The sequence below is a fragment of the Hydra vulgaris genome, chromosome 01, assembly GCF_038396675.1.
Source record: "Hydra vulgaris chromosome 01, alternate assembly HydraT2T_AEP".
Lineage (NCBI taxonomy): Eukaryota > Metazoa > Cnidaria > Hydrozoa > Anthoathecata > Hydridae > Hydra > Hydra vulgaris.
This window is the reverse complement of record NC_088920.1, coordinates 14,330,035-14,348,143: the sequence shown is the minus strand read 5'-3', so window position 1 is coordinate 14,348,143 and position 18,109 is coordinate 14,330,035. Positions and strand designations below refer to the sequence as shown.

The window sequence follows — 18,109 nt, the reverse complement described above, 5'->3', positions numbered from 1 at the left end:
AACATCAGACAATTGCTTTCATTGATTCAAATCAACTCTACAAACTTCTTTATTTCTTGTGACTTAAAGGTTGCAAACATTATCTGTGGCCCAAAACTGATGATTGACCAAGACTCCTAAGCATTCAACCACAACCCCATCATGGATGTCAATTTGCTGGCAATGAATGTCACAAGCTTTTGAAGAATGTTTATCTCCTTCAAAAACTAGCAGAAACTGACTGTGCATTCCAAGTCATTGTTGTTATTGATGCCCTTTGAAAATTTGGAGCAGTTGTGATTGCCTGCTTTAGACAAGAGCTTGATCCACATTATGCAGTGAAAATTGATGCAATTCGAACCTCATTTCTGGCCTTGTCAAATGTTTCAGTGACGCCCAAGGTACATGCAGTCTTTTTTCACATCAAAGAATTATTGAAATGAAGCACACTGCACTTAGACCTTACAGTGAGCAGCAAACAAAAGCTCTTCACCTCTCATTTGCTGAACACTGGAAAAGACACAAAAGAGACGCAAGTAATACTAACTATGGTAGCAAATTGAAGACGTGCATTGTGGACTACAATAGCAAACACATGTAAAACCAACAAAGACCAGAATTCATTTACTTCAATATGTTTTCAGAATAAGTTATTAGTCACATAAGAAGATTTAGCGTTACTTTTTTATTTTTATAGAGTTTTCAAATTAGATGAGTTGTAAAAATGCAACAAAAAAATGTGTGCTGTCATTTCTGTGTCATGTGCTTATAGAATAAAATCGCAATTTTTTTTGTTGGAAGTAATTCGTTAATTTCATTTTTGGAATCAGGAATGTGTCTACTTTAATCCCTCCAAAGGGTTTTTTCGGGAAAAGCGAATTGAATTTTTTTCAAAATTTTGTAACGGTGAACCATATGTTTACACTGAACATTTACGGAATAAAAGTAAATAGTACAAATAAACTTCCTTTAAATAAAACTACAAGTTATGGAAAAAAATTAAAAAAAAAAATTTGTTTATAAATATTCTAAATGTCACCTCTTAATAGCATAACTCCCCCTGCCTCCCCCATTCTAACCGTAACAGATTTTATTTTACGATTTTGCATGACACTTTATTTTTTTTGAAAATTATAAAAATAATTTTTGGCGTTGCTTAAACACAGACATAAGTTGCAGTTTTTGCAGTAAACTCTCTCTGTTCTACCTTTACATAAACAACATTTGTTCTTCTTGCTTCGAAGTTCTGGCCATTGACTAGTGCTATCAAACCGAGCATCGCCGGCTGGTAAATGCATAGGGCGCTTTCTTTGCTAAATTGGCAATTCAACATTAGATTTCCTTTAAGAAAGTCGACCAACAGATTTTTGTATGATGTTTGTTTTAACAAGGACAGATGCTATAGAAACTGTAAACTGTCATAGACTAAGTTGACATTTTTTAGGTCTTTTTAATTGATAACAATGGCGTCGATAGGTGAGCCAAGCATTTACTTTTGCTATATCAACGCAATGAAATAAGGTCTTGAGATACCATTGTTTTATTTTGATTGATTTCCTGTATAGTGCTATCAACATATCAAAAGGATTGACTCCACCCATTATTTTATTATGTTCCTAAACAACAGTTCAGCAATTAATTTCAACAAACTTCTTATGTATCCCTAATGTAATATGTATATTCTTATGTTATGATCCCATCGCTTTACCTTGCCAACTGATTGTGGTTCACAATAGTTAGTAATCGTTTAAACGCACTTACTATCATACCACTTAGTAATTGCTAAGCCACTCTTAGTATCAACTTGAAAACTGTGGCTACCTTTTCCGGTTTTTTTAAGTTCTCTTTCATTGGCAATGGACAACTTTTTGCTCGATCAGACCGAAGGGTGGCTGCTGCTAAAAATCCTTTTTCCTTTAATGAAAGAAACAATGATATCGAAGCAAACCAATTTGAAAACTGTGGCTACCTTTTCCGGGTTTTTTAAGATCTCTTTGATTGGCAATGGACAACTTTTTGCTCAATCAGACCGAAGGGTGGCTGCTGCTAAAAATCCCTTTTCCTTTAATGAAAGAAACAATGATATCGAAGCAAACCAATTTGAAAACTGTGGCTACCTTTTCCGGTTTTTTTAAGATCTCTTTCATTGGCAATGGACAACTTTTTGCTCGATCAGACCGAAGGGTGGCTGCTGCTAAAAATCCCTTTTCCTTTAATGAAAGAAACAATGATATTGAAGCAAACCAATTATCAAAATAAAGCTTAAGGTTTGGGTTTCTTGGTAGTGCTTTGATTAATCTACGTACCACATAAGAACCCGAGCACTTTTGGTTGTTAACGGAGCCAGAGTACAAAAAAAAAACATTGATAATGTCTGATGATACAGAACGTACAAAGTTTTTAAATCCCCATTTTACTGGTTTTTTGGGGTTGTACTGGCGAATACCGGTATATTTGGTAGTGATGTGTTGATAGCACTTTTTTGGCCGATACTGTTGCCGATGGATGGGAAAAGGTTGATATCAATGCCGATACCAATGAATTAACTAATTATTGAAATATTGAAAATATAAAACTATACAACTTCAAATCATGTAATCTTGCATGGAATCAGTACCGGTAAACAAAAACTTGGACTCAAATCAGAGCCAAATCATTATTTTAAAAGATATTAGAAAAACTATACAGTTTTTAAAAGTATACATTTTTTAGTTTTTTTTACTATGAAAAGAAAACTTTCAAAAAATAGATTCAATTTTCGAGGAATGCTTTTTATTTCAATTTTTAAGAGAAAATGGTACAATCATAAGTAGTTTACTTAGAATTCTTTATTAATTTATTAGCAATTTAGATATCTAAACAACAACCATATGTTATTTATAATTAATTAAATAATAATTAAGTTGTTTTCAAGGAGGTAGCTGGAGGGAGAACATAGGTTTAGTTGGAGGGAGAACAAAGCCGAAAATGGATTTAAAATGCGTTACTTTGTAGTATAATTATTCCAGAAGCGAGTCAAAATGGCGCAAAGTCAAAATTTGCAAAGAAATGGAAAATTTCAAAACGTAGTAAGTAAGCTTTGAAAGCTGTAGTCGAAATGGATTAATAAAATAAAAGATCAATCAAGAAGTTAATTAAAACAAAAATCACGATTAAGGTAAAGTAATTGTTTTTTGCCTCCCTCAATTATAGGTATAAATATCAAAGTTTTAGTAAATCTCTACAACCTATTTGAACTTTATTTTTTGCTTGCCTGTCCAGCTACTGGTTAGTTACGTTTTTTAAATCTGTTATTTCGGCCAGGAACTTATTAAATCCCTCCAAGATTTTATTTTGTGTCGGAGTATTTTTGGTGGATTTTAAAGCAAATTGCTATATTCTAAATGTAGAAATATAAAATTTCTTTTCGTAAATCCGGCAAAAATACTACCAATTCTTATCTAAACATTTATTAATTAAATTCCTATCTAAAAATTTATTATTAGTTGTTCAAAAAGCGCAGCAAAAAATATCAATAAACAAACTCTAAATAATGTTTACAAATTTTTTTAAACTTCCATCTTTTATTTGCAATGCATTAATTGTTTATAACGTTTTGATACAATATTATTGAATAATTTTTGTTTAAAAAAAATGTGATTAGTTAACTTTAAATTATGATAATTACGCAGTATTTAATAGAATATTATGTTACAACTAAGACTGTTTCTTGAGAAATGATGTATTTTAACTTCGTTTTCCCTCCAGTCTCTAATAACTCCTTGGTTGTTTTTATAAAAATTTTATTTTGTGATGTTCGATCCTCACCATGTCCCTAGTAGTACCACACTCGACTTGTTTATCGGCGCAGCGGCCTTGTTTGTCAAGGTTTGTGTTTCGGAGTTATAAAGTTGAGAGAGGGTTGTAACCATATCTAAAGTAGCCTCCTTGATTGCAATGACCTTGGGGAGGTGAATTGAATTAAAACAAAAATAACAAATAAAAATATAGAAATATAGTAGGCTTTACTTGAACACATAGATAACAATGCTTAAATAGGTTACTTTTAAGAATAACAATAGAACAACACAAAATAAAATTATACTAAAAACAACACAATAGCAGTAAAAGTATAAGTACATTCATCTGGTAAATTAAAGCTTATAAACATCATCTTAAGAATAAACAATATTGTCTTTAAACAAAGTCAAAATAAAAATTTATCAAAAAGTTCTAAGTAATACATAAAGTTTAGTTTATTTAATATTTAATTATTATCATAATGCAGGATGAAAATATTAAAATGTGCATTTTTTCATAATTAAAGTAATAAAACAAAAAAAATAAATGTTGGCTTATTTTACTCATTAATTATTACGAAAAAACGTAAATATGTTCTACACTAATTGGTCAGAGTAACAATATGGTTACTAGCTACTTTAGACAAATGTATTTCCTTATATATTTAACTGAAACATTCCCGAATAGTTTATCCTTAAACATGCATATCTTGGGAATAAAAATACAAAAAAAATTAGTTGAGAAACATTTGTAAGATGTGATTATAACATGTTACAACGAGAGTTACTTTTAACTAATCAAAATTAACTTTTTAGTTTCATTTGTACATAATTTTTAATATGCGGAAATGACAATATGCTCCATTATTTAGTTTCTTAAAGATAAAATTTTAAGGAATAAAACAAAATAGGCTAAAAATCGAAATATTTAAGAATACTATTAATATATATAATTTAAGGGTTTGTTAGTTAAATATTTAACATAAGAAAAAAAAGAGAAATGCTGAAGTAGGATATTCTCAGACGCTGATGTTCATACTTTTTTTGCGAAGCGTTACTGAGTTGCATCTTTTCTTTCTTTCGTTGTTTACTTTTGTTCTAATTGTTTTGTATGAGTATGGTACGAGTTCTTGAAATTTTTTTATGTAATCACGCTCTAAATAAAAATATCATTTTTATTGCTTGTTTATTGATAAAATTTAGCTTACTCTTAGAAGTACATTAGTTAGAAATTTTATAAAAATATAGCTTTACATTTTTTAATTTGTTAAAGTTTAAAAACTGATTTTTCAATAAAAGTCAAGTTAACTTAATATAGAAATATGATTTGTACTACTCCTAATTGAAGGATTTCATTATAACTAGTTGTTGCTAGGTAACATAAACACCAAATTGGTATAATTGTTTTTTAGGTGAATTTGCTAAAACTTCTAATTCATTGATTTTAAGATACTAACAATATTCTATTTAAAACTAATACCTGGCCAACCAGCTTTTTTTTCCAAGTATTTTTGAAACCATTTAAAAAACAGGCCTTCATACTCAACTGTCCAACGACAATAGTTTCTGTTTATTGCTTTATTCTCTAAAATTAAAAGCATTACTGGGGAAAATAATTTTGCATAATTTTTTACAAAGTTCAATTGATATAGTTAAATATATTTTAATATTATTATAATAGTCGCTTATAGGTATTGTTCAATGCAAAGTAAGACTTTTGACAAATGATTTAGAAAAATCATAAGAAATCAATTTTTTGAAAAAGATCCATTTCCAGTAATTTAATTAGTAATGAAAATGGCATGCATAGCAATTTAAATTATTATATTATTTGATGCGAAAAGTTTGAAATTTATTTTTTTTTTTTTTTTTTTTTTTTTTTTTTTTTTTTACTCTATTTTGTTTTAGAAAAAAAAACATAGTTACCATTCTCTCTGTGAATTTCATTTTTTGAATCATCTGAATCACTCGCATCTGTTTCAAAAAGTGGCGTTTTTAAATCACCCTCTGTAATAATTAACAAAATAAATTTCATCATTTCAAGTCCAAATTAATTGAAATGTTTATTGCATATATATACACAGTTTAACAAAAATTTTGCTACTGGATAGTCATTTAACACAAGCCTGCAAAGAATCAAAAGGAACTGAGTGCTTTTGATCATAACATTCTCAAAATAAAATACCATTATCTAGTAATAATAAAAGTTTAGTATTCTCTCTTTATAAAATCTTTTTACCTAAATAATTAAATAGAGTAATTAAAACAGCAAGTAAACTTTTGCTTAAGCAACTTTGTGTAATTCTATTTACAAGATTTTGGTAAGATGGCAAATTTCTGAAGCTTTTTTTACATTCTGATGAGCAGCAAGGAATCATGCGTATGAGTGTGGTGTTTAAGTTTTTGTTTACTATGAATATCAATGAAGTTCTAGTATAGAGTTTCTTTGAAAAATCAAGTTTTAAAAGAAAGTAACATTTTCTAATTTTTCGAATAAAACAATTAGTGATGCTGAAAATTGCAGTTGCTTAATTATTAAACATTTAATTGATTATTGTAAATAATAGCTTTAGGCTTTTTATATAGTGAATAATACAGGCAAGGAAATATTAGAGAGAATTATAATATGCTGACTTGAAAATATGTCACTAGTGTTGTATACCTTTTAATTTTATAAATGTCTTCTTGTTTGTGCATATTCAAATTCTTAATGTTTATTGTCAAATTATTTGAATATTCATAAATGATGTGTTTTTGTGATGCTTCTGATATTTTTTAAGGTACATACTTTTTTTTAAATATATATATATAAGATTCTGCAAGTGCTTGTGCTTTTCTCATTAATGCCACTTTATGTTATAATCTCTTTTGAAGAATGGTGTATGCATTCATTCATGAATATGTTTTAAAACAGCAATGCTATAGTATATATATATATATATATATATATAAACATAAAAAATCATACTTAATGTCATTTTTCTTAAACAAGATTGGAATTCTTTACAGGAACTGGTAATACCTATTAAAAAGTTTATATAATATAATTCAAACAATTATTGGCAAATTTCTAAATACAAATGCTGTGATAAAATATTTGTTATTTTCTGTTTATTTCTTTTGTCTGAGACTAAACAAAGTTGTCTGAGTCGTAACAAAGTAGAAGCTCTGAGACTTCCGTTACATATATGATAAAATGTTACGACTGTTACGACTTCCGTTACATATATGATAAAAAGTACTAAAATAGTTAATTTGTTTATGTATAGATATTTGTTTTGTTTTAAGTTAAACTCCTGGGTGTAATTTTAAGAAAATTATTGGTTTGATAAGAATTGCATATTTACCATTATTTTCTGGAGGATGATTGATAAAACTTGTCTTTTGTGTTTTTTTCTGTGGTTCATTACTTGTGCTTTGTTCACCTAATGTCATATTGTTTAAACTGTAGGTATTTTTTTAAATTTTTAAAAAGAAGAAACATTTTAAATTTGTTAAAACTTAGATTGATTTTTACCTTCATCAATGGTTTGCAATCGCTTTCCTGTTTTGATGAGCTGCATGATGGCAGGTGGAGCTTGGTAAATATTTCTATTAATTGCTTCACTGTGCCCCATGTGCTCATAAAAAAGGTTGCGTCACTCTCTATCATTGATTGTGAAGCAATAAGAGTACTCAGCTTATGTCTGTTGGTAGTGGCATTTAACCTAGTTTTATTTATTAAAGGTAGTTTTTCACATATGCTTGTAAGTGCATGCCAACCAGAGCAATGGCTATCAGAACTTTTTCCACTTGCAAACACATAAGGATTATTGTTTTTAATTCCAACATCATTACGAATTTTAATGTCAGACAAAATTTTCATTGCTGCTATTGTATCAAGTGGAAAAAGAATTGGAACAAGATGATTATTCCCTTTTCCAGTCTGATAGGTTATTTTCATCTGATTATCTTCAAAATCATCACAAAAAGATTCAATTCTTTGTTGATCAACCCATGCCCCTATATCTGCTTCCTTCCAATCAGTCAAAAGCAACCTTGCTGGCTCATCACCTCTCCTGGCATTAAATAAAGTTAACCTTGTACAAGTACAGTTCCTTAACAAAACAAATGAATGTAGATCCCACATCATGAACTTGTCGTTAACTAGTTTATCTATTGTTTCTATAGTAAAATTTCTTAGAAGAATAATATCACTTTCAACTGGTAAGTTTGCTGGTTTTTTAGGTTTTTTATTTCTTCTATTATTAAGATTATAACTGGCATCACCAAAGACATTTTCTTTTTCCAGATTATATAGTTTAATAAAATTTGAAATATCTTCTCCAACACTATCATCATCATTAGCTAAAAAGTTTCCTACTAGCTTTTCTGCTGCATTTAAAACAAGATAACACAAAGCTTGTTTTAGTCCAGATTTTTGTTGTTCATTGTTTTCAAATGATGTATAAAGACTAATTGCTTTTGTTAGATTGGTAAAGTTCTTACGGAGAAACATATCAGTTGAATTGTTAAATACTGATTGAATATCTAATGATTTAAAATGTTTGTAGAGGTGACCCAATCTCCTCATATCAGCCCTAACTGACCTTCTTACTTCTGTTCTTTTATCTTTTTTTCTTTTTATTTTATCATAGAGACGAGAACCAATCATTAAAATTGTTGGATCGCTTTTTATGAGTAGTCCAATATCATCATCTCTTAATTTGCCAATGATAAAAGATTTAAAATCATCACTATAACTTTCTAGTGATGCAGAATCCATGGTGTTTAATGGTATACACAAAGCTGAAGCACAAGAGTCTTTTGTGCATTTCATCTCATGTCTTCTAAAAAATGATCTAGCATAAAACCCAAAACATCCAGTGCACATTACTGGATCTTTTTCTAATTGAGAGTATCTCTCTCTTAGGTAAGTTGGATTTTTTTCAGATAATTGTTTTCTATTATATTGCAAAATGCCATTTTTTCTAAGTTGTTGAAATATTCTTTTTTTTTCTGTTTTATTTTTTGTGTTGATTTTTTCTAATGTCTTTTCATCTTTATGCTTCTTTAAGATGTGGCGATTCAATTTTGTATGTAGCTCACCACAAAATGGGCAAACTCTGGTAGGTTGTTTTCTGCGTATTTTTTTCTACAAAATTTGATAGAAATAAATTAAAATAGTCTCAAATAATTTTCTGTAATTCTTAATGTTCTTTTTTATTAAATGTTCTTATTTCGTTTTAAATAAAATGTCAAAGTAATGCCTGTAAAAAAATATTTCAGTATTGATTGAACTTCCTTGAATTTATTTTATTACTTAAAAAGGGTAAAAATTAGTTTAACCTCTACTAAATGTGAGTTTTGTAATGTGCTACAAGCACTCAAGTCAATTTCTTCTAAGTCTAAATTTAAAAAATTTTACAAAAAATAGATTCAAATGTTTTATTTTTAAAGTCCGTTCATATATCTTTTTCATATGTGCTAGTACTTACCTTCAACAATTATCTTGTCTGATGAGAATTTTTCTGATGAATTAACTTCATCCTAAATCATCAACAGGAATTTTTTATTGATAAAAAAAATCATATAGAGTGCAATATTTTTGAATTAAATTATCCTAAGAATGACAGTTTTTTTTTTATTATACTTAACTTTTTTTTTTTTTTTTTCAATTGTTAAATATCTCAAAAAAACTTCAGCACATTTATTTTTTTTTCGGTATTTGAATTTTCATTAATGTGGACTGTAAAAATCAAGTTTAATGTTTACAGCTTTTTTCCAAGAAAACCCTTTGGAGGTATGAATATACAAAGGGAAGAGCAATTATTCAAAATTTGTCTGAAATTTAAAATTCATTGTTATATAGTTACAACTTTTAAAGATTTAACCCTCCATTGTCCCACACCTTTTTTTTTGATTTTTTTCATAATTTAAATTTGGATTCTTCAATTCATTTTGAAATATGTTTACAAATCTTGTTTATGGCTAAAGAAAATATATATTTTTTGAAACAAGTGAATTGAAGAAGTTTTTTATCAAAATCTTAAAAATCAAATATCTTTCTTAAACAAAATGTAAACATTTTGTTTAAGAAATTTTGCATAGTTACTCAACCATTTGCATATACTCATAGCTCCAAAAAGGTTTTCTTGGTAGTTGTACTAAGAATTAACTAGGGCTAATTTGCAGTCCATTATTACTTAGCACTATTGTTCTTTATTAATAAAAACGACTCTGAAACATTTTGTTTGATAATATGAACTTTTTTTTTTATTTTTTTTTTTTGTAAGGTAAGGAAAAAATTTTAATATTTAAACTATTACCTAGAAATGTAATAATGTAAGTAATAAAACCTATAAACTAGGAAAAAGATCATCTCAACCTCTTCTAAATTCGAGTCTTGTAATATGGTTTGAACACTGAAATCAATTTCTTCTAAGTCTAAATTTTAAAAACCTTGTTTGTTTAATCTTTTTACGAAAATTTTTTCTGCTACATATCTATAAGTTTTAGAGCTTATATGAACAAGCTTACCTCTACCAATAAACTTGTTCAATAAGAATTCCTCTTTTTCTGAAGAATTAGCTCCAATCTGAATTAAAAGGATATTTTATTAATGATAAAAAAATTTTTTTATACCATTTCGATAGAAAGCAGTGTTTTTCCAATTAAATATTCTTAAAAATTATATTTTTCTCTTTTCTGTATTAATAATATTAAGATAGAGCAGTGTTAAGTTATTAGAAAATAATGCCTACAAAAATATTTTAGTATCGATTGAATTTCCCTGACTTTATATATTGCTTAAAAAAGGTAAAAATTAATTTAACCTCTACTAAATGTGAGTTTTGTAATGTGCTGCAAGCACTTAAGTCAATTACTTCCAAGTCTAAATTTAAAAAAATTTTACAAAAAATAATTCAAATGTTTTATTTTTAAAGTCCGTTCGTTCATCTTTTTCATATGTGCTAGTACTTACCTTCGACAGTTATCTTGTTTGATGAAATTTTTTCTGATGAATTAGCTTCATTCTAAATCATCAACATAAATTTTTTTATTAAAAAAAATCTGAGAGTGCAATATTTTTGAATTAAGTTATCTTATGACAATTATATTTTTAGTATAATTAACTTTTTTTTTTTAGTTGTTAATTAACTCAAAAAAACTTCAGCACATTTATTTTTCTGTTATTTGAATTGTCATTAATGTGGTCTTTAAAAATTTTAATCTATTCAGAGTTTAATTTGTTTTATAGATCCAATTTTTATCATTTTTTTAAATACAAAAATATTTTGCGTAAAACAAGACTATTTTGTATTTAAAATACTCACACTCTCTGTATTTTGGTTGACATAATCATTCTTTACTGGTTCACAATGGTTCTATAAATATTAGAATGAATAAGTTATAATAATTTAGCATTTTATACAACCCAAGTGTCTCAGTGTTTCATCTTTTTAAACTAATATGATAACAATATAAAAAATGAAAACAATAAAGACATATTTTTTCTTACATTTGACTTGTTTATCCAAGTAGAAGTGATAGCTTTTGTAATCTATCAATTAATCATCATTTTATTATAAAAAAAACAACAAAACTACTAAATACTTGAAGTCAAAGTTAGGCTTAAACTTTCATTAAAAAGAACCAAATACAAAGTAAAAATTAAAAGTTTCATCATTTATACAAATTCATCTGTAAGCATACTCAGAATATTACAAGCTGAATTCTAAAAAAAATGAAATACTATTTTAAAGTTTCTATCAATATGAGGGGATTCTTAAGTTGAAATAGTGTTAGATGCTCAATGCAAGAGTTGATACTTTAATTACTTTTTTGTTTTTACTAAAGAACTAACTCACTTCATTTTTAACATCATTAGAAGCGTCTTTCTTCACTGAGTCTGAGAAATTCTAAAAAACAGAAAGGATATTGTTTTGCATTTACATAAAGTTGATTACTGATTATTTTTTGTTTCATTTTCTTGTTGTGTATAGTATTTGTGTTTTCCATTTAATTTGAAAATGCACAAAAGTTTTAGAAGTAGTAATAAAAAAAGATACTTGATTTTTATCACTAATTAAAAATATAGGATTTTCTGCAACATTTTTTCTAAGTTTAAATTTTAACTCTTGATTTGTTTGCGACTGTTTCTGTGCCAGTTTTATTTCAGCTTTGTTTTTTTTTGATTTATTACTCTACAATATAAAAAATATTTATATAATACTATAATATATAATACTCGACTAAGTCAAATTTTACTTAGTGCATATACAGTTACTTTTTAGTAGCTAATATTTAGTAAACGTTTATATGGTATTGATCTCACTAACAGACAGATTCTCAAATAATTAGAAAAATATCATTTACCTTAGACTCCTTAATTTGCTCTTGTTTCCTTTCTAACTCCTTAAAGTATATAAACAAAACTTTAAAACTGTTTCAAATACTTTATATTTATGCAATATTTATATAATATTTTCATCTATCTGTAGAGTTTTCAAATGTTACAAAATTTTGCTATTTAAAAATTTTTTTTCTTGTTGTTATACAAATTTTCTTTTCTTTTATGAGTAATACCGAAACTAAAAAATAGGTTTTATTATACGTTACAATCACCAAATTGAAAAACCTTACCGCTGCATGCAACGTTAAACCATCAACACCATAAAAGTATACAATTTCTTCATTAGGTTTGATTTCTTTTAATGCAAATAAACACAAATGTGGATTTCGATCTTCAGTTAAAACTTTTTTCATTACTGCATTCGGAAAGTATTTGGAGTCATTGACATACCGAGCCAAGTATTCCTCATGAGAAGTGGCATCAATACTAAAATTTAAAAAGATTTAATATAATGCCTTTAATATCAAAATAGAAATAAACAAGATAAGTTTATTACCTGTATTCAATGTTATTGTGCATAAAGTCATATACATAACTCCCAGCATTAGTTTGTTCGTATACTTTTTCTTTTTCTATCATTTCGCACTTTAGGCATAAATCCCCCCTGTACTGAACTATAAATTCTCCTTTTTGAATGTTTTTACATGCAAAAACTCCATATCCTACGTAAACCAAAAAGTTATGTTTACAATATTTGTAAATACTTTTTATGTTACCTTTCCAAACTTAAAGTTATCTCCTGACCTTTTGTTTTGTTAATAAATTTTTTGTATATAAAATCAGGATCTGTCATCATTGATATATAATTTTTTACTATTTCAGTTGGAGGAAGACGCCGCTAAAATGGTAATTGTAAAAAATCTTATTTTTATGGTAATGTATTAAAATATTTTAAAAAATTTTAATATTAAAATATCTTATGTGTAAAAAACAATATAAGGAATAATAATAGGAAATGGAGTTACATACTGATTTTTTTTCAACAGTTATTGTTGTGACATGTGGTTCTCTCGATGAACAAGAGTCTTCATGCTGAAAAATGAAACTGTAAAGTATTAGCTATTAAATGTATTGATTATTAGCTCCAAAACATAATATGCTGTAAGAAGTAGGAGATAAAGTTATAAGTTGTATGCTAAAAGTTGCTACCACTTACCGAGTCAGGAACATTTTCAATAATGACTTCTGGTTCATTCTAAGGAGAGATTTGTATACTATCATTTTGTTAAGCCTAAGGATGAGTCGTAAAATAATAGAAAATGTTAAAAAGTGTGACTTACATTTCCATTTTCTACATCCAATCTTTTACTACTTACTAAAGTCAATTCTCTGAGAAACTAAAAAATCAAAATAAATATTTTTTTGAAAATGAAAGTAAACAAATACTTGGTAATTTAAAAAAACTTTTTTTACATCTGCCAGTGGTAATCTCTCTTCTGGTAATGTTTTCCAACCTAATGTTATTAGGTGAATAAGTTAAGAAATCTCCTTCTCATTTTCAGGATAGAGATTTCATAATATGCTGACATCTGGTCTTTCATTGTTTTTAATTGCATCGAGAAGGAAAACATCGTTTAATAAAGGCAGTAAATTTTCCCAAGGTGAGCTAAGGTTAGATAAAATTTCAAAGCTTGAAACAGCAATAGCATAAATATCTGTCCATACAGAAAGAAAACTCGTATTTTTTTTAGCAATTTCTGGGGCTACATAGCTTATTGTTAAACCCTCTAATTTTGATCCATTTGCAGTTGTTGTGTTACTTGTTGTTGTATTTTTTATTGTTGTCATATCTCCAAAGTCTGAAATTTTTACTATGAGATTTTCTAAAGTGCCACTCACTAGCATGTTATTTGGTTTGATATCCCGATGTATGATATTTTTTTGGTGAAGATAATCTATTCCTTGGCATGCTTGAGTTATATAGTCAACCCTTTCACTTAATTTGAAATAATTATTTTCATTTAGAATATTTAATAAATCTTTTAACGAATGTACAATCACATCATCAAGTTGAACACAGCAAATCTCAAAACAAAGAGCTGTAGGGCGTAAACTAAACCCATAAAATTGAACGATATTTTTATGCTGGAGTTGTCTTAATTGATCAGAAACCGTCCAAACACGTTTCTTTGAAAATTGGATTTTAAAAACTTTAACTGCTGCAATTTTCTTCTGTACAACTGACTTGTACACTTTAGCTGAACTACCTTCACCAATTAAATCAGAGAAGTTTAGAGGCAGTTCAGACAACTCGAAATTTCTCATTTTTTTTTCTAATTCACTGTTTTTAAAAGTAAATAAGCTCATTTTGGTTTCCTAAAAAGAGAAAGCATTTAAAAGGTATATTATATCTTTGAGTCAAGTATTATTAAATAAAGTAATAATTTAAAACTTTTACAGTGCTACTTTTAGAAAATCTTTTTTATATTATTAATTATACATACGTTGATTTACATTGTGTTGTTTTGAATTACATTTTTAAAAACGATGTTAAAATTTTTCAAAAAAGGATTTTTTTTCTTTTTTTATTTAGTACTTTTTATTAGATAGTCGAAGTTTTTCCCCTCTTAATTAAGCGCAATATGTCTAAAGAGAACAGTATGCAAGAAGAAAGGAACTTAGACGTAGTTTGCATGCTTAGCTACCCAGTGGGCACCCAATGTCAATCTAACATTGGAATTCATTTAGATTTTCATTGACGACATCAACTGACAAAATCTTAAGTTGAATCGATGTCAGATGTTCGACGTTAGTTATTCCATGTTATTTTGATGTCAGTCTTTAATCGGTTACAAGCATTTTAATTTCCTGCCAATATGAAAATTCAACTCATTATATTGGTACTCATGATATTGGCTTTTTCCAAGGTAATTACCCAGGTTATCAGTTAAAGAGAAGTATTCTTCTTGATTACAATATTTCTTGTGTTCAGAATTTCTTACTTGACTCTAGTTATGTTAGGTGTTGTCAAGCAGTTACTTTTTTTTTAAAGGAAGGTCCAAGAATATGCAGGCTCTCCCAGACACAAATCAACAAGATATCAAATCTTTTTGAGGGTTTTTTAGAAGCTTTTAGAAGCTGCCAAGTGAATGCGCAAGGCAGCCTAGATCTTTAAATAAACTAAAAAGATGGAAAGCCACAGAATTTAAACAGAATTCTTAATAATCTTAATTCTTAATAATGTTTATATTAATTTCTTATTGTTGAATATTGGTATAAGAATTATGTGTTATGCTGATTTAATAAAAAGTATACAATTATTGGAGTATGCCAAACAGCTACTGGAGTGGTTTGTCTATAATATATAAGTCTATTGACATATATAGTCAAAGTTTTTTAACAATAATATACACCCATTAATACATATTCATGATGATGTATACCATCAAAAAGAAGATCTAATTTTAATGTCTGCTTTTCAGTGTCTCATTTGAAAATCACATGCACATATTAAAAAAGTTTGTTTGTAATGCAAAGAGTCCACTTGTTTAAATTATTAAAAAATGTTCATAATTATAGAAAGCCCGTGAGAGAATTAATCACAGGCTTTTAATTTATAAAAATCTCTTCTAAAAATAGAGATAGCTGGTTCTGTTTAAAAAATGGAGATTTTGTTTGTGTAAAAGAAAAGTTGGCTGGTGATTTTTTTTCTTGTAAATTTGTTAAGAAGACATATATGAGAAATCTTTTTCTCAAACCATGTGATTCACGAGATTTAGATATTTATACAATTAGTTCAAATGGACAGCAAGAACATTTTAAAGAATGATATTCTTTGTAAAGTTGTTTGTTTACCTCAAAAGGATAGTTATATTTTAATTCCATATGTGCATGATTTAAGACAAAAAATTAGACTTATAGTAGATTTAGTCATTTTTTATTTATTTTCATTTTATATTTATTTTTATTTTATATTAGACAGGACTGATATAGTTTATTGATTTTTTTGATGAAATTTAAAAAAATTTAAAAGACGAAGTTTACAAGTTTATTTATTTAAATATCAGGAATGCTAAGTCCAAGGTTCTCTATTGTAATTTGGAAAGTTGTGCACAAAATTTAGAATTATGAATTATTTGGATTATTGTATAAATTATTATTTCTATTGAAATAATAATATAAATATACACATAAAAACTTTGCAAGTATATTTTTGCTGTCAAATTTGTTTTTCAAGTCAAAGTTTTAATTAAAATTTAAACATTATGAAAAATATTTTTTTGCTCTATTAATGTATAAATATCAAAATTAAAAGTTGCAGACGCAAATGTTTAAAAAGCGATAGCCCTTAAGGTTACTAAAATAATAGTAGGTCATAAAATAGCATATAAAAGAGCTGTTTGGACAGAAAATAATTAAGAATATAGACTGTGTCATCATGCTGGATCAACGACAGCCAAAATACTTTTTATTGGCGAGATGGTTTGCAAGTAAAACATGCTTTCATGAATTAAGAACCTCATAAGTCTGGATGGAGCTAATTCGGCTTGGTAAAACAGAAACTTGAAGGTATGTAAAACATTCTTTGCAGCAGCATTTTTGCATACAGGCTAAAGGTATAAACTTTATATTAAGTTTGAAATAAATGATTGTTAATAGTAGTTGGTTGGTAAACATATCAAAAGTAATAGTAGGCTGGAAAAAATACCAAATTGTACTAATATAATTAAAAATAATCCACCATTATTGTTGTTTGCAGGTACAAAAAAAATCAGGGAAACAGGGTTTAATTTTTGAAATATCGGGGAATAAAGCTTTCAAATTTTTCCCTTTAGCTAACTAACATTATGTCAATCATACTGCCTAATGTAAGAGTTAATGGCTATTTTTCTATTTATTTTAGGTTTAAATTAATTTAAGGTATTTCATGAGGCTATTCAATAATATATTAAGAAGTTATTTGAAGACACCATTAAAAAAAGTCTGCTGATCTTTTGAGGACCTTTTTATATATATTTTTTGAAAACAATTGGTGCATAGCTGTAAGAATGTTGCGGGTGAAAAAAGAATTGGTTCCCAAAAATGTTCAAAATAGCAATTAGTATAAATTTGCTTTCTAATTTCAACTGTTTGCAACACTTATGATTTGTGAGAAATTTGATTTGCTTTTTGAGTCAGTAAAATGGAAAAATTATATTTGAATTGCATTTGTATTAATATGATTGCTGTGTTTGCATAATATGATTTTACACCATTTCTAAATTTTCTAAAGTTTCTTTTAATTGTAGACTAGAATTATGTAATAATTTACAAGAATATACAAAAATTTTATTTTTTAACTTCATTTAAGATTTCCAATATATTGTAGTGAAACTTCTCACAAAACAAATTGAAATCGACAAGCTTTTCTACAAAATGGATCTGAGGATGACGAAAAGTCAGCAGAAAATGTTCCTAAAAAATTCACAGATGTCGAAGAGCTTCTTAAATTAGATACAAGTTTAAATTATGATGATGAAAAATATAAACAATTGGTAAGTTTAATATTTGTAGTTCTATTTATTATCTTTTTTGTATTCATTGTCGCAATTTTAACTTATTTTTTAACTCTTTTGTCAGAATATCTCATTCCTTCTTTATGATAAAGAAGGAATGAAATAAGAATTATAATAGCGAAAAGTAATTTAAAGTATAATAAGCAAGTAAACTAATTTAGATAAAATAGAACTTGCATTGAATAAGATGTGTAAAAAGCAAACACTTCAAAAAATCAGTTTTGGAAAAATACCAATGAAATGTTTTTTTCATAAAAGATAAGTTCTATAAATGTAGTTATAAAAGAGGAACTAATATTTTTTTAAAGTTTTAAATTTTTCCTATACACACATAATTATCAAAAACACACAATAAGTGTTTACTATTTTTTTTTTTTTTTTTTTTTTTTTTTTTTTTTTTATTTGCCGATTTAAAATAATTTACACTCGTAATTTATAAAAACAAATATTTACATGACTGG

At 27.2% G+C, this 18,109-nt stretch overlaps 2 protein-coding genes and 2 long non-coding RNA genes across 4 annotated transcripts; 1 reads left to right on the top strand and 3 right to left on the bottom strand.

Annotated features, from left to right (window-relative positions):
- Positions 1–2,983: 2,983 nt before the first annotated feature.
- Positions 2,984–17,624, top strand: LOC136075128 (uncharacterized). Its single transcript, XR_010635700.1, has 5 exons — positions 2,984–3,136; positions 8,396–8,670; positions 8,816–8,866; positions 12,976–12,999; positions 17,462–17,624. It is a non-coding gene; the product is annotated as an uncharacterized LOC136075128 (long non-coding RNA).
- Positions 10,571–11,722, bottom strand: LOC136075129 (uncharacterized). The gene is made up of 6 exons (XR_010635701.1): positions 11,609–11,722; positions 11,434–11,475; positions 11,260–11,301; positions 11,075–11,125; positions 10,723–10,774; positions 10,571–10,632 (listed from the first exon to the last, which is right to left on the bottom strand). It is a non-coding gene; the product is annotated as an uncharacterized LOC136075129 (long non-coding RNA).
- On the bottom strand, positions 12,090–12,841 carry LOC136074983 (histone-lysine N-methyltransferase set-1-like). Its single transcript, XM_065787163.1, has 3 exons — positions 12,650–12,841; positions 12,384–12,579; positions 12,090–12,155 (listed from the first exon to the last, which is right to left on the bottom strand). Exons 1-3 carry the CDS (start codon positions 12,730–12,732, stop codon positions 12,090–12,092), a joined length of 345 nt encoding a protein of 114 aa, XP_065643235.1. The 5' UTR covers positions 12,733–12,841.
- LOC136075127 (probable serine/threonine-protein kinase Sps1) lies at positions 13,473–14,465 on the bottom strand. The gene has a single exon (XM_065787450.1). It carries the CDS (start codon positions 14,458–14,460, stop codon positions 13,666–13,668), a length of 795 nt encoding a protein of 264 aa, XP_065643522.1. The 5' UTR covers positions 14,461–14,465; the 3' UTR covers positions 13,473–13,665.
- Positions 17,625–18,109: the final 485 nt, after the last annotated feature.